The 25,449-nt window shown below is 36.1% G+C and overlaps 1 protein-coding gene across 3 annotated transcripts in view; it reads right to left on the reverse strand.

Annotated features, from left to right (window-relative positions):
- FAF1 (Fas associated factor 1) overlaps nt 1-25,449 on the reverse strand; it is a 165,226-nt gene that overhangs the window by 38,087 nt on the left and 101,690 nt on the right. For all 3 annotated transcript variants that reach the window (XM_083845680.1, XM_083845679.1, XM_083845681.1), the window contains 5 exons: nt 21,482-21,577; nt 19,698-19,824; nt 18,691-18,754; nt 17,667-17,748; nt 7,785-7,939 (listed from right to left, as the gene is read on the reverse strand). In XM_083845680.1, the coding sequence (XP_083701806.1) occupies nt 7,785-7,939; nt 17,667-17,748; nt 18,691-18,754; nt 19,698-19,824; nt 21,482-21,577 (524 nt within the window). The remainder of the gene's footprint in view (nt 1-7,784; nt 7,940-17,666; nt 17,749-18,690; nt 18,755-19,697; nt 19,825-21,481; nt 21,578-25,449) is intronic.

A 25,449-nucleotide genomic window follows, 5' to 3' on the forward strand; every position in this document is an offset into this window, starting at 1 on the left:
AGCATTTTACAAAGGAAAAATCCATTTTAAAAAATCTTAGATTTTTTTTTAAAGTTACAGAGTAAGTCATCATGAAGTAATAATTTTGTCAGACAGCATCATGTCTTTACTTCTTTCGTGACTCACTAGCAATGAAATCCGCGGTTATTAAAGCTACAAAATAAACACAGTCCCTGATCATGGCTTGACAAATACAAATACAAAAGCAAACCCTAAAAAATATTACAAACTTATCTTAACTTTTTAACCATAGATCAACATGGTATTAATTCTTAGATATAGCTTGCTCCTTAATTAAAAGCAACACACAGGAAAAATTATTCTGGTGAAATGAAGATGTTCATTTTGGGGGTTGCTGATAACTGCACAGCAGTTTTCCCTCCACGTGCACTCCATGATAACCTGTAAGAAGAGCTATCATGTTTGTTGCACATTCTACACAAGCTACTTTCCCAGACAAGAAAATCATGCTAACGTACCCTAACAGCTAATATACGACACATTATATTGAAATGTACTTCTGGCACTGCTTTTTCTTGTAACTATATAATTAAATGCAATTTATTTAATATTTCTTTTAAAAAGCTTCTAAGGTGACAATTATGGAAAAATAACTGCTTTAAAAATCTACTGAAAAAAATATAAAAATATTATTGAGCCTCAAAAACAAAGGGGATACTTGCTACATGTGAAGTCCATGGTCTATAGTAGCTCAGTCTTGGATATGTTGTACAGAACTTTGCAAATGCTTGTGTTTAGCAATAATGTTCTTTGTAAGAACATGCAGCTTTTAATTTTTAACAATAGAAATGGTCACCTTTGGCCCAAGCGCTGACCATGAAAAGTGTTATTTCAGACCTCAAGATGTTTTGGTCTCTGGGAAGCTTTTGATCTCTATGAGACCTATTTACACTACAAAATACGTCCGTATCTAGAAAACATAAAAACATATGAATATAATGGAGCTTTTTGGTAGTGTAAATTGCTTAGTGTTTCATAGGAATCATTAAAATGACTGGTATTATCTCATTGTTCCTTTATGTACATCCTGCTCATGTATGACATTCCTTCACATCTCTGTTATTCATATGGACAGGATCTACTGCAGTCAAGTTGGGATCCACGATTACACACGATCCCTCCTTACCAAACCATGAATAAGAACATACAAACAAAAAAACTATGATGACAAATACTATAGAAAAATTTAAATGTTCCTTAATATTTCAGTGTAAACAATTGAGACGGCTAAGAACATCCCCAGTGCACAGTCCCTAAGCGGGGCACAAGAGAGAGGCATTTGCTGGCTCTCAAACTATCAGGGTGTAAACTTGCAGAATTAAACTAATGTTAATTAGTAATTCTACTGGCAAATCTGCCTAGGGCATTAAAAGTCAAATTCTCTTCCATACAGAGAGAATTTTCATCTTAGTTGTATACATTAAAAGTATTCAAATAAATATAAAGAATTGCATAGGAATTTAGATCAATTTTCCTTATTTTTTGTGCCAACAGAAATCTGGTTATTTGTTACAGTCTTACTCACACAAATATTCCTGTAGTTACTTTTAATTTTAACATACTGTTGGGAAAACTTTGAAAAAGTTCTTCCCAAAATGAGGCCCTTAGGCACATGGTACCCACTATGCTTCTTCCAAAGGGCTTTTTAACAGTATTGCCCTGGAGATGTCTTTTGCTACCATCACCTCATCCTGAAGTCTGGCTCAAAAAGAAGCAGTAGGACAAAATCTGATAACCTCTTCTAAAATATTTATTCCCTTTCAGTCTGAACTGATGTTCAGTCCACAACCTGGACGACTCTGGGTGGAAAAAGAGTGATTTATTTATGGCCAGATACTTCCCAAGGTTAATCTTACTTTTTAGAAGCTTCAAAACTTCAGAAATGGCTTTGAAAAATTTGACTTCTCTCTTGAGCATGAAGAAAACAATGATGAATATTAAACATGCAATGTTCCCGATTATTTTTAATAAAAATTATATACTGTGCAAAGTCAATATAAGGCTCATTAAAATGTTAATGTAAAAATAACATTTTTATATTAGGTATTTACATTAAAAAAAAAGTAAAGTTGAGGTCACAAAATGGTATATTTAAATAAGCTTGCTATCCATAGTTTTCATAATACAGAGTTAATATATTACCCACATTAGTAGGGTCATATCTGTCGACTCAAATACAAGGGATGATGAGCAACAGACACAAGGTATTGTCTAAAAATCTATGAAGCAGTTTGACTCAAATGATGTAGATATCTTCCTGAGTATCTACACACTAAATATCCAGGGATTCAGATGTAAGAAACAGGATTTTATCCACTTGTTCTTTATGCAAGAGTAAAGCCTAGATGAGTGGATTATCTAACTCTTCATAAAACATGGAAGATCTAATTTCATCCTTCCAGGTTCAAACAGATTAGGTAAATACTTTATAACCCTATTCAGTCTAAAATACATCTATCTAGAAACTCATTAATCCATCCTTTCAGATATCACTGACACCAGACAAAATTACTGGTAAAAGTATAAATAAAACATATCTGGACCGCTTACTCAAATACTGTGCTTAAAATGGAAAACAAAAGATGCACTTGCCTTTCGGTGGTAGTTTTGATCATTGTCTATCGTACAAGACAGACATCTAACATGATTTGCTAAGGAATATCTAAAATTGCTAGTTAGATTTACTAATAAACTACTAAAGTAGTTTACAGATGGTAGTAAAGTGGAAGAAGCTACAAGCACACTGGAAATCAGTATAAGAATTCAGAATAATCTTCACAAATCAGAGAAACAACCTGACAATTAAACAAAGTCAGTGAAAGTCTCTGAGGAGAAGAAACAACTGTACAACTGCAGGGTAAGAATCAAGCAGTAAGAGAAGAAGAAAATTCATGACGTGACGATGACATGTTGGGGTAAGTAATCAGAAGCACGGTTTGCTCAACATGAAGTAATCCTCTTTCTGTACTTAGTATTGAGAAGGTAGTTTTAGGTACAGTACTCCAGTAAAGATATGGACCTATTGCAAGAGGACCATATAAATATTGTTTGCAATAACAAATACCTAAAAAGGACAAGATACAAGGAAATGCTGAAGGAATCAGGATTGCCTAGTGTTAGAAGAAAATTGCACAAAAACACAATGGGGCTTTTTAAGTACTAAGAACACAGCAGCAGAAAGTAAGAGCATATCTTATTGTCTACTGGGTAGATCAAGATGTAATTGTCATCGATTGCTGCAAGAGAAACTTAAGTTAAATATTAGTGAGAACGGCCTAAAGGCAGTGAAAACCAACTACTGGAACTAGTTATGGAGAGTTGCTGAGAATCTCCCTCACACCAAAGGTCAGATCTGACAACCATCAGCCAGGAACGATGCAGGTAGAGCTGAGCCTTCTAGCCAGATATGGACTAAACATTGTAATCTGCAGCTCTCCAAGACCAAAGTCGGAATGGTAACAAAAAGGAGAGTGGAAAGGTCAAAGCAGAGTCATCTTACCCTAAAGAGGACAGACACCTGCACTTCTGCAAAAGGCTTTGTCCCCATCGGGCACCCTGCAGTACCAAGGAGACTCAGTCATGCCTTTCAGCTGTATTTTTAGTACAAACGATTCTGACTCCGCCAGCTCAGTGATTTCTTCTGAAGGTTGTTTTAAACACTCCCATAGGTGCAGCTAAATTTCTCTCCAGCTTCAATTCTACCTGGCAGTAGACCTCACTGGTAGAGTTGTGGACTCCTCCATTTAAACAGACCTGTGAATGACTTCTTTCTCCTTCCTCAAAGCAGGCCAACAAATCTGCCTGGACTACCTGTTCTGCCTTCGCTTCTGCACAGGACACTACAGAGCTTTATTCCTTCCTGTTTTCTGTTCAACAAGCATAATAAACCATGCTGTACTGTGAGTACAGTGGAATAGAATTTGCTTTAGGATTTGTTTTTACAGCGGGAACTTAAAATATATGCTTACAAACGTATCCATAGTTAATTCCTGAAGTTTTAATAGTTTTTTTTTCAGACGACCTTGAAGCTTTTTCACAGGCACATAAAATGACACACTGAAAACCTTCATCAGATCAAGAGAGACTACTTTCTATTTATAGTTGAATATCACAGAGACATCCATATCTTATTAAACACAATCAAATTAAAATGCATTCTGTACTGGTTTTTATTCCAGATTAATTTCCAAATTTGGACATTTTTAGATTACTAACATTACCTTGAAGTATATAAATATTTAAACAGGGACAGTTTACCTTTTCTGGTTGGTGTATAATAAACAGTTTAACCATCATCTATATACAGGCTGTTTTGTTCTCTGTCTAAAGAGACAATCACCTTTTATCCTTTTCCTTTTTTCTTCATTTCAGTGCTATTAGGAAACTATTCACAAGTGCAACCCTGAACAATACAATGCAGTAATTATGACTAGATGACAAAGAGATGTGAACAATTACTGAGCCCATTTTGAAACCCTACACTAATAAAGTCATTAGATGCTGCCCTTGCCATGAGCCTTCTAAAAGCTTCTGAAGTTACAAGAACACACGGCATTGTTCGTTAGGACAATTGCTGCTGGCAGAATGCAAACCTTGAGTTAAACCATGCTGCAAATTGATCTTGACATTCTGTTAAGACCGCCACTAAAATCAAAAGCAAAGGAGAAAAGGAGAAAATGAGCGGGTGGGATGTAATCATGGAACAGAAGGGTTCCCTCCTCACCTTCTTTCCTCTTCCTCCTCAAAACAAACCATACAGAAAATGACAAACTCGCCTGGTGTTTGAGAGCCTTTATTTTTAAAACATTAATTAGACCTCTGACCTGTTTTTATGGACTGGCACTGTATTGCTATTAAAGTAAATTAAACAAAATATTGCAAAATACAATAGATAAGGTTTTCACACTGTTCTGTGAAACCTGCTAAGGATTTGATGCCCAAAGAACAAGTCCAGCAGTTTTGCAAGCAACATATACAGAATCTATGGTCACTCCTTAGAAGGCAGTGGTAAATTAACTCACCAAGTCCGGCACTCACAGGCCCCACACCTGCAATATATTTGCTGAAGGATCAAATAGGATTGGGGAGCTAGAGTAATATGGTCAACTGGTCTTCATCCAGGCATGCATCATTCAGTAGGTTAGTATTAAGGGTCAGCAACTGTGAATATGGCTAATTACTTGGTGACGGAAATTGCAGGTGAAGACAACCTGCTGCTGAGAAGCACTTTGGTCAATTAACTCTTTCCTAAGCTTAAGCAAAATGAAAAACTATCATTTGAACATTAAAACTAACAAGTACCTGTCATCATAGCTGAGAAAAGTTGGCAACACCTTGAAATACAGCACCCAAGGGCAAAGATATCAAAAGCTGAAAAGCTGCTACAGACATCTGAGGCACTGCTTTATGGTTTTGGCATTGCTTTGCTTGGCAAACATTAGGTACTTTGGAAATCTGTTAATATTACGTGTAATCTATGTTTGTAGATGCTGTGTGTACAAACATAAGAGTACGTGTGCATGTGTAGGCATATATGTATTTATGTATATTCATTATATACGTCCTGGATGTAAATACATGAATTACATTAATATATATTAATGAATTAATAAAAATACCTATGCATGTGCTTGTGTACATATATATATACACACACACCATTATATTACAATAATGGTATTAAGCCAACTTTTGAAGTACAAAGATGCCAGAACTACAGCTGTTCATGCCTGGCCCTCCTGCCTACCTATCCCAGAATCTCTCTGGATACTTGAGGAACTGCTTAGCCCATGCAATGGCCCAACACAGCTGGTGAGCTGCTCCAGCTGTACGCTTGGCCCAAAAGGTACGGCCAGAACTGTCAACATCACTACTATCAGACACTGATATGAGGAAATCATATTTTGTATCAGACATGAAATGAGGAAACAAAGATTTAGGAGCTGTTTCTACAGTGTTCAGGATAGACCCCCATTTTGTTAATGAGAAAAGCAGAAGCTAGCAATAAAACTGCTTTCACAACAGACATACATTTCACCCGTAGATTTCAGAAAAGAGGACAGCAAAGGGTAAGAAAAAGCAGAACATCCAAGATTTATTACTTTTTTTGCTTATATGACAAAGTATTTCTATCTATTTTAAATTACTCGTGTCATCTACAGTACTGAAAACCTGTCTTTTACTACTGAAATTGAGGTGTCCCTATTGATTAAAGTAAATAAAGTGTGCCGGATTGTTCTACCTTCCCATGTCGCCTTTTTCACTAATGCATCTCTAACAGCGCAAATAAGTTGTTCTTGGGCCACACTAGAATGCAAAAACCAGCTCCTTCTGTTGTGTTCTCACTATTCAAACAAAAAGCTACACGCAACTGCGTTTGTAGGAAAACAGAATACTCCAAGACCACTGTCATTGTGTCATATAAAGAAGTGTAGTAATTAAACAGAGGTACTGCATATTTATTTATGGGAATGCCTACAGTGCATTGACACTTTCCAAAGAGGGAAGGAAGCACCATGCCCCCTCTGAGGAAATCACAGTCTAAGGAGCAGGATGTGACACTAAAGACAAATGAGAAATTATTCTAATTTGAGCCAGCATGCCTTGTTTACCCCTTACTATTTTTTGACCTCACTGTTAATATGACAGTTTCTTTGTTGTTGTTAATAGAAAGCAAAAAATGAAGGCTTAAAAACCCTATCATACTGCACAATCAGTGACTAGGTTCATTGAGAATAGCTATAAAGCCTTAAACAAGCCCTTTATTTTGTGTTTTAAAAAGTGTCATAAGGAGTTAATAGGACACAGCTGTACAGGCTCTTTCTAATAAGCAGCTTCTGTCGCTTTGGTCACCACAGGTGTCTCTGTAACCTGCAAACTCTTATTACTAGTGTATCAAAGTTGTGCTACTTAATAGATTTCTTTAGTAAAACACAACAAAGCAATTACATGGCTGTTGATCGTCAGTCATAAAAAACCCTCAAACACACTTTTTCAAAAGAAACTACACTGCAATTTTTTGTCATTGTAAAATAAAAGAAACTAGAGAATTAAATAGAAAACCAAACAATAGAACAGCAGGTAGTCAACTGAACTTAGCCACTACAGATGGTTTAGAAATAGTGTTTCCTTCTACACCAAGTTGTGGGATAAAAGAAAAGGAGGAGGCTCCTTACTGCCAATGAATGGCAATACCAAAAGACTTAAGCAAGTTTCCCGTCTATGTATTTGGTCCCATGAAAGAACCTAGATGTTTCTTTTTCCTTTCTCTCTCCCCCCCACTTTTGCTTTTTTTCATAATCTTTAACTGTTCTCTAGAGTAATTTGAATTACATGCACAACCACAGATTCATCCAATGACAAATGCAGAAGGTCGAGTGAGGAATTCCTATGAAACATAAGTGTCATTTTAAAAGTGTATTATTAGACAAAGCGATTGTTCTGTTCTCTCTTGTCCACTTCCAGTAAAGAAATATCAAGAGGAGACGTAGTTCTAGAGCTATGTTTGCAAAATAAACTCTAAAAGGAAAAAAGGAACTAAATTATTGAACTGTTTTTCCTATGCAGGAATAAGAAGTCCATTTGTAATGAAAATGTGGAGGGTTCCATTCCCAGTGAGCATCTGCCAGCACAGCTTCATTGATTAGTTATGAACAACCAAGTTTTTAACTCAAATAAATATCAAGCAGCAAAACATTTGATACACAGAGATAAGCTCTTCTTTGGAGGAAAAGCTGCTCCACTCACAGTGCAAAGAGTCTTACCTTGCTCTGTTTGCTTCTTTTGTCATGTCCCATGCCCAGGTTATGAAGTTCTGACTCAGATATGAGACAATAGATTCAGCACAGAGCATTTGTGAGCAGAAAACGTTGGTTAGTACGCTTTCATCATGGTGGAGGTAGATAGCAAGAAGCTTTCTCTGAAAAGACATGAAAAAAGATTGACCAGTGAAAATTTCCTCAGTCTATTTAGTAATTTTAAATTATGGTTGCAGGTTTGTGCATTAGTACACCAATGGTGTTTATCGAAGGTGCCAACTACCTCAAAGTGTGCACACAGAAAAAAAAAAACAATAGACTTCAAGGCAAAGGGTCTATCCCTCTAAATCTCAATTCTTCCTTGCAATTTTATTTTGGGTACCAAAATATGATATGATATCCTTAAAACATGAAAATAGTAACATTTCAATGCAAAATCAAAAACCTTATGAATAGATTTAGCTTAAAAAAATGTGTGAACTTTATTGGGCAGCATGCCAAAAAAAAACCCAAAAATTTAGAACAAAGTTTAGAAACGAACATTTAGAACAATTCCCTGAGCAAGGAACACACCAATTAATACAACAGTGTCTAAGATTTCCAAACAAATACAGTTATACGCAACGTTAAAAAACGACAGCGCATTATCACCATCCCATCTGTAGCCAAACAAAAGAGAAAATTGAGTAAGAAAGAGTACAGCTGCCCACTGTCCCAAAGCCTGTGATGCTACACGCTGAATGTTTTGGCAGCTCTCCATCCAGTCGTATGGTGTGGGGAGGCCCGCAGCACATCAGCCTCTCACCTACTTCATAAGTCAATGTGCAGCTGATGAAAAGGCCATGTGCCAGCCCAGCTGGCTGAATCTCTTGTGGAGCTGAGAAGAAAGGTGGCCGTCCCAGCACTGCAAATGTGTAAGACACAAGTGCAAGGGATGTGGTATGGAAATCACAGAATCATTAGAATATCCCAAATTGGAAGGAGTTGGGCCCACAAGGATCATGGAGTCCAACTCCTGGCTCCACACAGGACCACCCCAAAACCATCTGTCTGAGAGCGTTGTCCGAACACTTCTTGAGCTCTGACAGGCTCCTGACCACTCTCTGGGTGCAGAACCTTTCCCTAGCACCCAGCCTGACCCTCCCCTGTCCCAGCTCCATGCCGTTCCCTTGGGTCCTGTCGCTGTCCCCAGAGAGCAGAGCTCAGCGCCTGCCCCTCCGCTCCCCTCGTGAGGGAGCTGCAGGCTGCCATGAGGCCTCCCCTCGGCCTGCTCTGCTCTGGGCTGAACAAGCCAAGGGACCTCAGCCGCTCCTCATACATATTGCCCTCTAGACATGGTAAACAGATCAAATGAGTGAATTGTGAATCCCACTTTACATTTGTGAGTTCTAATACATTTCGTTGTAGCTGCCCTGTTATCAAAGACTAGATGCTGAAGATGGTATTAATGGTCTCTTGAAACCAGATAATCTTTGCCGTGTTTTTCTGAAATCCTATCAAGTGATATTTGAAGTTCACTGTCAGCAGCATACAGCTCTGCTGTGTGTCCCCATGACAGTTTCAGACCATATTCTGGAAAGTGAGTCTGTACGTACACAAAGAGAGCAGACTGTGAAAAACATAGGAAAACTATAAGCTATTAAAGGACCATGATCCTATATGAAATATTTAAGAAATTATAAACACCATTCAGAAACTTACAATGTTCCACTCACCACCACCATTACATTTTAAAATCTTACTTGAACGCGTTTCCTTAGACAATATAGTAAGTGGTATTTTCAGACTTTTAAGTAAAAGTCATTTAAAATCTCTTCATTAGAAGTAAGACTGAATGCTAGATACTGAGGTGCATTGATATAGCAAGACATGGGATGCAATTTTGAGACAAATTTGCTTTTTAAAAAACCTGTATGGCTATAACCTCAAATACTAGCTTTGGATAAAACCTAATGACTCTTTATAAAAAGAATAATACATTTGAACATTAGACTTTGGGAAAGGGATTAGTAATTTGCATTAATGTTTGACTAATTTAATTTAAATGTTCTTCAGAACCAAGTACACATGTGCCAGAAAGGGCCATTAATAAGCCCAACATGCAGAGATCCATATAAGTGCAGGCAACAATGTTGACTGAAACTAAACTTGAAAATCCAGGGCACTAACGCACAATATCAAGCAATAAAACAGCATTTCTGTGGTGATATTTAATTTAAAAAGAAGAAAGAGGCAGGGGAAGATCAGGCACTGTCTGTTTTTGAGGATCAGCCATTCTGCATTTCAAAGCGTCGATCCCTGCAATATCCAGGTTACTGTGCTAGAATCTCGACTATTATATAGCACTTGTAAGAGAGGGAGGGCAAAGATGTGTTTACTCAGTGATTAGGGCCTTAGAATAAGCCTCTAGCTCCTAGAGAGACAGCTCACCACTTATTCATTTGGACCAATTCACAAAGCCTAGAAAGATTAAACATCCATGCTGAGAAGACAAGCGAATGCAGACGGTGAAAAAGAAATAAAAATTCTTTAAAAACTCTGAGATGACTTCATTATTTTTTCCACAAGGAAACTTTAGGAAAGTGTTTAGTTAGAGAAAAACCCACATTGACCTCTCTCTAAACCCTTAATCTTTCCTTTGTGGTGGCACTGCTTTGTGGTAAGCGGATGGCTTTGCTCTCCTCTTTTCACGGGGAGCGAGTAGAAAAAAAAGGCTCTTGAGAAACACTTTTAGTTCCAAAGAAACAACCCCATGAAACTGTTAAATATGAGATTCCATACAACTGAATGTTTCAAAATATGTACAGTTTTAGGCTTAAAGATTTACAGACAAATTTTAGTAAACAAAACAGACACATACACAATAGATGTTTACACTGAGCTACTTTACAAGTGAATGTAATTTTTGTTGCATCAACAAATCTTGCTAGGCAAAGACTAAGCACCATATATACAGACTATATTTGTGTCTGCCAATTTGTCCAAAATATTAAGGTTGGGCATAGGCGTATTGCAAGAACAATGAAAAGTGGTAACAGGACAAAGTGCTGAAACATCATTTTGAAAAATCTTTATAGAAGGCAAGAATATTTTTTACTTGGAAAAATGTGTTATTGCAAAAGGCTTGAAGCTGTTTTGGGGGGTGAGGGGAGTTTTATTATTATTATTATTATTAACCTATGGTAGTATATATTTGTAAGAAGCTTTTTTTTTTTTTCTAGACTTTTGAAAAAAAATCAGAGTAAATTCTAGGATTCTAGGATGACTAATACATGGAATTTTTTAGTCAATACAAATAAAATAGGCTTACTAAACTCTTGAACGGTCTTGACTTTCATAAAAGAAGACTATTAATGCAACACCAGTCTGTTCTGTGTTGGATGTCTCAAAAACATAATGACTTCAGGGTTATATACTTAGCACAAAATTTTAACCAAGAAAAAAATCCAATGGGGAAGAACTTTTGTTAGTCCCCAGGTATGGCATACTGAGAAGGTTCTAAGTACTGAATATCTATCTGATGGGCTTTAAGAATTTAAGCCATCTAGAGACGTATTTTTCAGAGGACGTTGATGATGAAAACCACGCAGTCATGTACTAGAATTTTCAGAAGGGGCCAGGATTTACAAACACGATGAATCTAAGCCTCCTCATTGTTAGCAACACTTAAGGTCCTAAATGCTTTAGCTCTAAGCTCCGGGTTCCATTTTATTTAAAGGAAAAAGGGACATCAGGAAGAGACACTAACCATTTTCTACATCTTATTTATCTTAATACTTTAAAAGAAAGAAAAAATCCAGATCTCAAGCATTTTTTTCTACAACTTCTGTTGCAATCAGATTGTGCACAAGACCCAGTTGGCCTTGCCCCTGCTCATGTGCCCCACACCCACTACCATGTAATTTGCTGTGAAGTGTTGCAGCCCCTTTCTGCCTGATTTTTATCTGTTGATGGAACATGCCTGGCATGTGGCACCCAGGAAAGAAACACAGGCTGTAGAGGGACACTGAAATGAAGGCCAAGTTGTCCCTGTGGCAGAATGAAACACGTATCTTCATAAGACTGAGAGACTAATTGGATCATCACTGATAGAGTAATGCAATATCCAAGTTTCTCAGCCAGTTCCTAAAACACCAGTAACTTTCAGATAGCACAGAAGAATATGAATATGAATAGCAATAAAGTCTAAAGGGTCAGCAAAACCACAGACCTGAATGTTTATTTCTGAATCTCAGATTTACAAGTTCAAGTAATGATTGAGACAAAAATGTTCACTACGTAACATGTGCTAGAGACTTGAATGTTCTTTCAAGTTGGTAGACTAATGATCTTCATTCTTCCTCCAGGTTTTACGTAGTAAAATCTAATTTAAAGGAACAGAGGGACACTTTTGCACATCTTTAAGCTTTTGATGTGTACAATCTGATCCACCTATCTAAAGTGATCCTGGAGATCATATGATCAGCTTTCTTGAGCAAAACTACTTCACCATGTGCAATCTTTTTTCCTAAGCAGAATGTAAACCCTCTGCAATACACCAAGGTGATATGCATTAGAATTTATAACACTTTGAAAAAGGATCAAAGCAGGAATAGGGCAGACAGAGATTCATAGGAAGCCTTCCCTGTATATTACAAATAACAGAACAGAACCTGCTAAAGATAAGCATTATCGAATTCCCCTTGCACCAGTCAAAAGAAAAGACACAAACACCAAAGACATAAACAAGGGGCAGCAACCAGCTTCTAGTGCTGTAGAAGAGGATCTGAATTAAACTGTACCCTGTAAGTTCCTAAATGAGACTGAGATGATCCCTGATCATCAGGAGATGAATCTCCTGATCTGGTCTTTTGTATTATACATGGCATAGGACATCTCTAAATTAGTTCCAACTTTAATTATTTTACATCTTTTGGTAAAACCATCAGTGAAAGAGAATCCAGACGAAACAGGAAAAGCTGTTCAAATGGTTAACCACTCTCCCATGTGAAGGTGTGCTTTACTTTAAGTTTGATGTAAAATACTTTCATGTTCCAACTATTTGATCCTATTATACTGTTGTATCTCTATTTCAATCAATTGAACTTGTAGTGATATCTTACACAGTGCAACAAATAATCAGTAATTAAAACCAAACTCAGATAAGAACTACAAAACATACGCTTCAAAAGAGGAGAAAATGTTGAGTGTGGCAGACAATTTCAATAAACTTTCAGTGTTTAATATCAAGTACAGAGACTGTTGAAGATACATCCATACCCAAGACTAACCTTTCCCATATGAATGATGAAGCAGAATAAAGGGTGTGTAGGGACACAATGAGACTACTAAGCTGATACGTTGTAGCAAAAATTTCTAAATGGTAATTATCTATTTCAAAATCAATTTAAGGATGAAAGTACAGAACTGCTAACAAATACATCAGGCAAGACTGGAAAGTAAATGTAGGTGACTAACATGGGGCTTAACTGGAATTTATGTACTGACATCTACGTTACTGTAGCTGCCTTACTCTTCCTGGGTACCTAGATTTACACTTCTCTAGCTGTCCTCTACAACCAGACTGTGTAGACTGGCATTCACGTTATTGACACCAAATTATAATCTGTTAAGTAGTCACTTAACCTCTAGGACTTCCAGGCAGCTCAACTGAAAAATCATTTTCAAAGCACACCTACCACATGCCACACACTCAAGCCCCTCATAAAATGTAGCAGGAGCGATTTGATTTGATTTGAAATGTGCCCAGAGTCAAAGTAAAAGGTGGTGGTGAAGCTGTACTCCATGTTGCTCCACAGTATTTAGGGAACATACACTAGAATACATTCAATCCCACCTCCTGCATGACAGAACTCCCTTCCCTCACTGGCCACCTGCCTAGACTTTTCTCTAATCAGTAATTACCCATTGCTCTGGAACAGGTCCCTTCTTCACCCATATGCCAAACTTACTACACTTTGCAGAAACTCATTCATTGGGCCTAAGAGGGTATATGACTTCAGTGTACTGGCCAGGGAGAATCTTTCACCTAGGAAACAAAAAAGATGACGGGGCTAAACCAAAAAGCTGTCCTGCGGCCACTGCTCTCAGTGTAGTCTTTAACAGTCCATTGCATTGTTCAATCTTCCTACAGGCTGGTGCATCCTTGGCATAGACTACCTCTGGAGAGGGTACTTCAAGGACCCAAAAGGTCAGTATGAACTGAATTAGCTGAAATAATAATGAGGGACAGTTTTCTGCATTATGCAGATAAAAATTATACTACAGAAAACCCTGTATGAAGGAATACTAAAGCTACCATCTGAAAAGAAAAAAAGGAAAAGAAAAAAAAAAGGTTTTCTTGATCATGCTAAATCATGGAAAGAGCATACTTTCTTCTAGGTATTCAGGAAATTAAGTACCCATACGTGAAAGTGATGGTTCTGCCAGGAAATTGAACCTAAAAGACAGAACTCAAAGAGAAGAACAACATGGTTCATTTTCAGCATGCAGGAGTATATATTGAGGTGACAATACCAATCTGTGCTAAGAGAGATGTTTCACATATTTATTAGAAGTCAGTGGACAGAAAGGTTGAGAGAGGAGCAGGAGGTGATCTGACAGAGGTATAAAAACATAAGAGCTACTGAAAAGGTAAAGCAGATTCCTTTATCATTTCTCGTAATAAAAGAGTAGCAACCACCTATAAGATAAAAAGGTAAACAAACTCCAATAAAAGAAAATACTCTAGTATTATTCAAGTAAATAACATAGAGAAATTCAATATAGAGATTAAGCGATACCACCCTAAATTAGGATAAACCCCCTGATGTTTCAGAACATAAGGCACCCATAAACTGCATTCAGTTGGAAAGAAACCTCCTGCAAACACTTTGTTTAAAAATGTGCATTATAAGATTTCAGATCTCTGGCATCTGTTCTAGCTATTTTTACAATGGTACTTGAGCAAGAGTAAGCTTGTTCTTCATAAACTAGTATGACAGCGAAATGTTTCTTTCAAATGGGCACAACAAGTAGAGAAATAATTTCACAAAATAAATTATTTTAAGAGATCTTTGTCTCTCTTTCTCTTCCTGACCCAATTAAAAATTAATAATGAAAATATTTTCTTGTGTTACATATACACAGTAAGCCTTAGAAATTAGCACAGAATGCTCTGAACCATCATGCTGCAAGAGGTAACTGGGGACTTCATGCAAAGGACCAAGGACATCAGTTGTTAAAGGCGAAACTCTGTATCTTGGCTTGGCTATATCTGCATTTTTGTGTCAGAGGTATATACATGTTTTAAAGTAGAGCTATATTTGTCTTCACTCCATCTCTCTGCCTAGACCTGAGATTGTCATGGTAGCACTTGCTCTTAAGCAAAAGACACCCATCACTTGTGTTGATCTTAGCTCTAATGACTCAAAATGAAGAGCTATGATAAAAACCTAAACAAAATACAGGTAAACAGACAAACATCTAACCTTTCTAAAAGGTGTTTCTTTTTCAAATAACACGTTCTTACGCAGCTACGAATTAACATCCTTCCCAATGAATGAAAAAAAAAAATAAGATTTAACAGAAGAACATCTATTTTCTGTAAAAGAGATATAACAATCAGCGTTTAAAATATATGTTCTCACATAAATTGAATTTCTTAAAATAACCCAAACTAACGTGTTTCTGAAAAAAGGCTTCAAGTTCATATATAATGGGCTATTTTGGGAGAAAGTATCCACTACACAGATTAAAAACACAGCTGATGGCTGTCTAACTGGACCTGAACTGTAGAGTGCACCTTCTGCTCTGGACGGCATTGAGATTTTGTCAAGAAAAGGCTAAGATCTCTGAGCACTCTTGCTGCCAAGTGCTCTCAAATTAAATCAGTTTGAAGTGGTTTTCATTAAGATGGATTGAGTGTGGCATCGTGAGAAACACTCTATCAAATGTAGTGTTTTACTTAGTGATTAAGTATATACCAGTTGATGAAGCTACCCAAATCCTTCGTAATCCCACCACTCCAATAAACATTTAATGAGTATATAAGTTCAAAAAGCCTAGCAGAGGATTTAAACCTTCAATCTTGTTTTTATTTACTCTTGGAACTCAATTTCTCACTTCAAGTGAAGAATGCTGGTGCCTGAAGCTCATCTGTTGCCCTGGTAAAATTAAGTGCCCTCCATAGTATAAATTAGAAGACAGACAGGTTGCAGTTTTCTCTTAAGCTTTTTCCTTATACTGATATTCTTATTCAATTATTTTATGAAATGCAGTTATAAAAATATAAAATAACATATCCCTTTCCTCACTTAGGAATTCCAGGAGGTGGTTCTGAAAAAACTTGTTTGTAACAGGGAAAACATAATAAAAATAAATGGCTTCTAGCCCTTATCATACCTTTGCTTTACATCCGAATGTTATAATCAAAACAATGACATTTCTCAGGGTAGCTGGGAGGCACAAGGGCTTCTAAAAATTATGGCAATTTTTCCAAAAAAAATTTAAAGGAAGAAGTCACAAAAATAACACTTTCTTAATTGTATTACTTTATCCTGATGAGGATCTAGCCCAAATACATCAAAAAATATTAGAAATGCAAGGTCATGTGGATTTCAGATGTGCCATGCAAGTAGTATACGAAGTATCTGGAGTATTAAAAAAAAACTAAACAACTGTACTGCATTAATATCAGACTTAGAGTTATAAAACAGTATTTATGAAAGCTCCTAATGGGCTCTCTTCCATGATTACGGTGATGGTGTCAACCATTTCTGATGAAATGACACAGTGAACTTTTTAACTCAAAAACTTTTCATGTTGACTTCATCATCTTATTTCTTTGAAACATATACTGTTCCACTTGAATGAGCTATAAATTTACACTTTGCCTGTGAATTATTCTGTGTACATTTATGCCCTGAAATCCATATACAGTCATGAAAATATTCACTAAATTTAGAGTGTAAGAAAATTGTGTCCACAACATGTCAAGTTAGCATTCACTTAAGCTACACAGTGTAGATTCATAACATACTGATCATAACATCCTCTAGCACAACATAGCTATTTCTTCCAATATGAATAACCACAGGAAGCCACAAAATTCTTCATTTTAAAATTAAATATCTATCAAGACAACAAAAAATAAATTTAAACAGCATAACTTTCTTGTTTGTGTTTCAGCTTTGTCTATGATTGATTACGCAAGGCTTTGGGTTTCTCCTTAGTGAATTCAAGTCACCAGAACTTAAATAAACTATTCCCATTCTAATTTTATTAAAATACTGATTTTACAACTGTGCATGGAATAACAGAAACTTGAGATGTCTGGTTGGATGGACAGAAAACCTAAATAACCAAACTTTAGTACTGGAATTTACTTGGCAGATAAAGGCTGTACAAATGAAGAAAAAAAAGAAAGAACGAAAGAAAGAAAGGAAGAAAGAAAGGACTGTATTTCAGACACCTTTCAATATAAATTTACAATTTCATTAGCCATCCTTCAAAAGAGTTACCAACATGCAATGTTGAACTTGTCAACCAAAAGATTCCCAGCCAGTGTTAAGTGGGGCTAGGACACATGATTATTTCAGGAAGAAAAGGGAGGAGAATTTAAAAAAAAAGAGAGAGAGAGAGAGAGAGAAAACTGCCCCCATAGTTACCAATCACTACAGGACTCCAGTAAAAATACAGCCTGAATAATTAGAAAGCATGAGTTATTCACTGTAATTTCAACAACAATCGGAGTAAGTATTTTGGTCAACCAACCATACAGATATTCACAAATAATATAAATGAGACAACTCCTAAATATAGTTTACCTTCTTAAAACAGTGATAAAACATGTGCAGTGATTTCCATTTTTCCCCTAAATTAAATTAAGTAACTTTAATACACACTTACATCTCTAGCTTTCCCATAGAAGGCTTCTTGAAAAGCAGCCTCTAATGATCCAATAAAATAAACAGGATGGCAGTCACCATATCTATTTGAGATAAAATTTTCAATTAATAAGAAAATATTAAAATAGTAATTTCAATATTGTACCTCTTCACGTATGCTGTGAATAAAACACATTGGCTAAACACTTAGAAAGATAAAGTACTACATTTCTAAATATTTCTGCCCTCTCCTTTAAAGCAAATCTGTCCCCTAGCATTCAAAAGCTTAAAGTAACTAATTGCTACATTACAAATTTTATCATAAAAAATTTTTACATAGACACCTTAATTTCTAAATATATATATATATATTTTCAATAATAACTTATTTCTTCCTTTTACTATATTTTTAAAGGTTAACTGAAGTGTATTCTTGTATTACACATGAATGCATTTCGTTTATATACAAAAAGAAGATTTCCTTACACAGGGGTGAAAACAGAAGGCACAAACTTTGCATTAGTTTGTAGTACATTATTATGCAGCTTCTACCTTTCTGATTAAATGAGGTAAGCACTTAACAGTGTAAGCTTCAGTGAATGAAGTTAAATAAAAAGCAGCATTTTATTTTTAAAAAGCAATGATTGATCCAACCATTTCATTTTTGTGAAAGCTCTTATTGCAACTCTGTATATATTCTTCAATATTAATCAACTTCAGCCTTTTTGTTCCTGCATATCAAATTAAAATTAGTATACATAATCAGATTCTTTATCATTCTTCTGGACTCCTACATAATTAGGTAATGATATTAATTAGTAGCAAATTAAATAAGGCAAGAATCTGTCACTCTAAAATGGACTGAGAAATATGCTATTTCAGAAATAGATCCAACAAAGTTAAGCTTAAAATAAATTAGATATGGATGCCTAAATGTGTATCCTTATAAAAGAAAATATGTACATTTGGTTTGTTTTTATTTTAATTATTTACTAAATTTAGCTTAGTTTTTAACAAGAATTACACAGTTATAAGGCTAAGCTTACCTTGAAGAAAACTCTGCTGTAAATTGTAATAAGGCATCTCCTTCATTTTCAGCATTTTCTGGCACTAAAAAAAAAAAATAATAGATTAAATACAACCTTATGGAAACAGATTTTAATATGCGCATTCACTTTGCTTCATGGATTTTTTATGTTTACAGCTTACTGAAGTGGTTACCAAGAGACCATATAAATTTCATGAAAGACTATGAACCTTTGGAAAGACATGGAATTTCCAGACACTCTCATGAATATATTCAGGCTTTCCAAACAGTAAAATCCTCAGGTCCAGTGTAATGTGATATATCACTTGTTCAGAGTTAACACTCTGGACTTACATTAATATATTAAAATGAAAGGACTGGCTTGAAAGGCTTGACCCACAATATTTCTAGTAACTTTTTTATTATTATTATTATTTTAAACTTCCTAAACATAATGTTAAAAAGTTTCACATGCCATCACGGTGACATAACTTTGCTGTCAAAAACTTTTAAGGTAATAATAACACCAAGGCAAGCCTAAAAAAATAGATTATATATAGAATAGCACATAGGAAGTAATTGACTGTTCCTGCTTGATTCTTTTCATAATTCAAGGACAAATAATCACTAAGAAACCTGTTAAATGTATATACTTAAAAATATTTGTCACCACAAGATGCTAAAACTAAAATCTGTAGAATTTTCAAAACAGGAAAATCTAGGTTTCTACAAGTATGTTTGGTTACAGATCACCATTTCTCAGCATTAAATCACCCTCCTTCAACTATAACCTAAAATCATGGGGTTAAGAAGAAGCTTCCTCAATGGGAAGATGTGTTCATTATTCTCAATTACGTTTCCAGTACTTTTATTTAACACACCCATCATACACGAGACTCAAACAATTCTAATGGTCCTATCAAAAAATACTTTCCTGTTTTTTTCTGTGCAAACTCGTCATACCTCTCTGCATTCACTAGTGCTTTATTATTACCAGTTAATTGTCAATTAGCTTTCAACTCTTACTCATTGGCGATTTCCTCAAGGCAGATGATGCTACTCCAAACATTTCTCCATCATCAACTCCAAACTCTGTAGCATCTTCAAAATCATCTCCATCACTGTCACTAACCATATGAACATCAGTGCATTGCTATTTAGAAACAAAAAACAAAATCCACCATAAGCCTCTATTACAGCCATTATCTTCAGTGAAACACAAAATACATACTGAAAAATACTTGTGCATTTTTATGAAAATACTTGGTATATTGCATTTTATTTTACTATTTTATACAGCTTCATCAGATTACTTTTTACAAATAAGATCTAATTTTTACCAGAATTATTGCTGACAGAGCCTTATGTGACAAAAAGCATTATTTAAATAACTAAGGATTTGGAACTGCATACGCAGAGTTGAGCAAAGTCTTTTCCATCTAAGGGTACTACAGGTGGTGTAACTGAATTAAGAGTGAGAAAAGCCACAAAATCTACCACTGATTTCCAATATCTAGATGCAATCTACTTCAGCTATACTTTTATAGTGGGGAACTGTCCTTGGAAGGCTACCTATCTATCTTACTGCAATCCCTTCCATACAAATTCAGAATACATAGTCCTAACTTGGCACAACAGACTACTGCATGTTGAATGACAGGCTGATTTCTTTAGCATACGATAAAGGAGAAAAATCAATATTTTTACGCAAGAAACTAAGGTCCCATCTGTGCCTCCAAACTCCCACTTTCGGGTGTTTTGGACTGCATGTCCTCTGAAATATGTAACAGCTCAGAAAGCCTTGTTTTTAACTATTCAGTGTTAACTTGCCTTTAAACTGACTTGTCTTCAAGAACAACTTTTCCAGCTCCACTTGACCTGCAACTTACGGTGACAGTGCACTACAGAAAATATACACGAATCCCTGAAGGTGCAACACAGTGTATCATGGCTCCAAATGACCATGACAGGAACAAAGAGCTCAAGCCATGCGGATCTCTCCCTACAATAGCTACACATACCAAAACGCTTCAAATAAGAACATTTACTGAATGAACTAGTCAACAACAAAATCCTATGAAGTGGGCAAACTCAATCATATCATTCTGAAAGAATAAAATAGAGAAGCACAATTAAATAGCTATGGGGGCAGATCTCAGAAGAGAACTATAACTACCTATTTAACCTGCTAAATAGTTTAGGTGTAGCTAGAACTACATTGTCTGACCATCCTCTAACCTTAAAGAATTGTCCAACAGCATATATCCACGCCTGCACCCTGACCTTACCTCACAGCTACATCTTGCCAACTCTACCGATCTAAGTAATTGAAACGTTCTTTTTGTGCAGCAAGATAAACCATACGTGTTACAGTTCTCTAAATAAAATGGTAAGAAGTGTGTGGGAAGTGAGAAACTGCTTTTATATTGAATTAATTTTGAGGAAGGACAAAGGCACTGGAAATTTTAATGCAAACAATTAATAGTTAGAAACAACGAAAGGTGATTTACAGTCTGCGAACATCTCTTTCTGTTAATATTTTAAAATGTTTCAACCTTCTGTTTAATTTGGAGTATTTTTCAGTGCTTACTGTAGCTTGCTTACTTTGTTATTCCTCTTTTTCTTCAATGATTTGATAGCCCAGTTCCTTACTTTGTCACAATTATGTGTTACAGGAATTGTGAACAGATTCTTTCATTAATGTGCAATTCTACTGATGTATTTGACAATAGAAAGAACAGCAATCATGGCAAAATGAGCTTTCCTTGCTTCTTTCTAGAGTATATCTTGTTAAATGAAGATGTTCTTACCTCCTCTGACTGTTCCCTCGTTTGTACAGGTGAAGATCTTCTTCCGACTGTAAGTCGATGGCAAGGAAAAGTCAGTCCCGATACAGCTAGAGTCATCTACAAAAAAAGCAATGATCATTTTTTAAAGCCATAGTCTCAACTGAGAGTTTTTTTTTTTTTCTTCATTTCTTTTAAATGTTTTTTTTTGGTTTGTTTGTTTGTTTGTTTTGTTTTTTAAGGTTGCTTTGAGATTCATACTAACAACTTCATTGCAGAAGTGCAAATTAATTATACAAATATAAAGTATGAAGCCTGGAAAACTAAAATGATTCCTTACGTAAAAATATTCAAAGGAACAACAACTATTATTGCACAGTGACTGCAAATATATAACAATATCTTCTGTTAGGTGCAGAGTGCTAAGACTTATTTTCACCTGAAGGTGAAGCTGCTATATCAAATTCTAGGATTTGGAGGATTTTGTTGCTGTTCTTATGTTAGCTATATACAATCTTCAGGAACAGCTGTATGACCAGCAGATAAAGATGCTTTCAGAGAAAAAAAAAGATGACTATAGATATTTTTACATTTTACAGCGGAATAGTTTTAAAGGTATGTATGCACAAAGACTCAAAACAAAACAAACTTCAAACTCTAAACCATCTTCAACTGTTATTTTTTCCTAAATCAGAACTGAACTCTGAACCATTACAAATAATTTCTCTTGTTTTAAGATGGACAAGAACAGTATCTTTCAAAGTTGAATAAGAAGATGTATTGATTTGACTCTGTTTTGTTTAGTCTAACTTTCTAAATTGCTGTTAAATTTGTAATAATTACTAGCTATATTATCAGAGTTACTTGTTTTGTTTTCATATTAAGACTCTATTAAATCTTCCTCCCCTAGCCTAAAAATAAAATAAAAAAATAAAGTATTATGCTTTGAGGAACTATGTGTAGTTCATTTTTCCTTCCTAACCAATAAGCAAATGTTAACATAAAAATGACAGGCAATGACACAACTAATTAAAAACAGTTAAGTCATCTTGAAAAAAAAATAAAAGATTAACTGGAAATAAACAATTTTTATCAGAAGTTGTAAGAGGCTCTCACAATGGCTCCTTCAAAATACACTTCATCTTGATCATAATTATATTTGTCATATAAACAAGGGCACCCACAAACCCAAGAACACTGGCAAAATTACCGTGAGCACAGACACGATAAATGTTCATTTATTAGTGCCAACAGAAACAGTACTTTTACCTACTGCTGTATGCCTAAACCTAAACTTTTTAAAATCAAGGAGACAGCAAATAGAAAAAAGCTAGCACCGTTTGAAAGACAAAATGATTAGATGCCTGCAAACACACAATAAGGTTGGAAGATCTAACTGTACATTGCATTTAAAACTGTACTTAACATGACTACAAGTAAGAATTGCCTACTCTTCTACCAACAGAACCGCCTGTGCTACTCTTGTCATTTAGAGCACCCTCCACACGTCTCTTTACGCAGCCCACGCATGTACACAGCCTGCTGCCCTCTCCTGGAAAGCCTATCCGTCCTCTCTCCAAGTGAAGCTGATGACCAGAACGAATCTTCAGAAGCTGCTAAGCCCTATCTTGATAGCACGCGGGGTAAATTTACAGCACTGATAGCTCTTAAATGAATACAGCTCATTCATTTTGGCAACAAATCCAATTATTTGCAGAATCTGAACCCGACAAAATATTCGATTCTGTACAGTTAGTGACTTGTAGACAGTTTGGGCTGTGTGTTCAAAATATTTTTTCTAGCTTATGGGTCCTTCAGAAGAAACACCTAGAGGACAGGAAAAGATCCTCTAGATTGTCCAAAAATGATTACTACTGAGGGGGGACAGAATGAGCCACTTAGAGTGGCTCAGGACTACAGCACCCTCCTAATTAGACTGTAAAAACCTTAAGGTAAATTAAATTTCAATCATCCTTAGCAAAAACCCAAGAATAAATCATAAGCCTCAAATTTCATTTACTGCCATGAGCACTGAAGATACCCCATTTATTTTTTATACATAATTCAGAACGACTTTATCACTTGTCTGCTAGAACTCACAAAGATTTAATTTGCAGCAGGTTGAAGCGGGCTGATTAAGCAGGCTGGTTACCAAATGAATGTTAACCTGTCTGAACTAGCCTACTGTCACATTCTCATAGCAAGGTTAAACAGAAGTTTAGCTGCATAAAAAGCCTAGCTATCATCTTAAAGGAAGTGAGTAATAATACTCGGGAGCAAATGAAATATTGAAGATGACATACAGGTCAAGTCCAATTACCTACGAAACTCCTGTGACAAGCGCCTAAGAACTGTATTCGCTGCAATAATCCCCCAGTTTAATTAGCATTTTTATAAGTCGTAAATAATAAACAAAACCTGACTGTTATAAAACTTGAAACTTTGCCCTACGGTTCCCACACTGTATGAAATCCTGGTAAAACACACACGCACGCACACTAACCACACACAGCCTGCAGTTCCCTAACAGCATCAAACAGCCTGACAGATGCCTGGAAAGGCTCCTGGTATCTTTTACATGCACATTAAAGGAAGAGTGGTAAGATCAAGCAAGCAGTTATTGTGCTGCTTCATCACTTGGCCCAATAGCAGGGTGTTGCAATTCTAATTTGCAACCCTATATTATAGTGTCAAAGCGTCTCTCAAAAATGAGCTAACAGCAGAAGGGGTTCAACATCAGAGCACATTTCATCCTACTCCCCAGACAGTTGCTGGAATGTTGTTGTTGTTTTTTTGTGAACATTTGTGTGAGAAATTGCCCTCTCCTTTGACTTTGAGAAGTTTATGCAAAGCAAAGGCTAGGGAAAAGAGAAGCTCTGCCTTTCATTTCTAAAGTAATCTACCAGCAGGAACATTTCTCCGGAACTGAGTTATCTTTATTCCAAGATAAAGGAGACAGTCCTCTCTCAAGAGACTCTTGCACCAGAAAGTTTAATCTTTATTTTGGAAATTATAAAAACATCAATATTAAGCAAAAGATTACTTTTCAGGCAGCTCAGTCCAGTGCCACAGATAGCAAACCTCAAATATTTGAATGCAGGCCACCTGGGAGCATCAGCTGAAGTGTCTCAGGGGCTAGAAATGTTTAGGCATCAGGCTGTTCTTGGAGTGATTTTTCTTTCTAAATACTGCATCTGCTTACTCCCAGACAAGGTTGCAGTACGTTAGATGTAAGAACTGCTGTGTCGCATTCGTCTTCCCAGGAGGGTGGACATGATCTTCTACCAATTTCAAAACAGAAAATACTGGTTTGTTGTCTCAGTACCTGATCTCCAATCTTCTCAACCCATGAAGCCGTTTTGTGATAAAACTCTAAAAGTGATCATTTTTTTCAGAGTGTTTTCTTTTTCCATATGAAAACCACCTTTATACAAGCATGGTAGCTTGAACCGGATGGCTTTTGTGTGCACAAGAACAGACACTGGAAGATACATATATAGGACTCTTAGCACTAGTAGATACAGATTATGGAATATATAAGACATTAAAGCAGAAATAAATACCGTTGTTCCATTTTTCTAGGCACTAGATATACACATACGCAAAGCCCTACTCCAAAGATCTCCCATTTGAAAGGTCCATGAGGTGGAGAAAGAATCAGAGTGGCAAAGCAACTTGCACGAAGTCACTCAGGTGATCACTGAAAAGCTAGATCTCTTCTCTGGCACTGGGTATACAGTGCTCATGCTCACTGAAAGTTTAAAAAGTCTCCCTTTTGGCCTCCTGTAGTTTTTAAATGAGAAGGAAATAAGATTGGAGCCTCAAAAACATTTCAGGGACATTTGCAATAGGATAATCCTTTTGGAAGACAGCAGAGATATTAAACAGTGTGCTGCTGATACACAAACAGGTAATGGCACAACCTGGACTAACGGGCACACAAGGATACCTGAAACAATATTTTAAGTATTAAAAGAAAGACTGCTACCAAA

The sequence above is a fragment of the Anser anser genome (genome assembly GCF_964211835.1).
Source record: "Anser anser genome assembly, chromosome: 8".
Lineage (NCBI taxonomy): Eukaryota > Metazoa > Chordata > Aves > Anseriformes > Anatidae > Anser > Anser anser.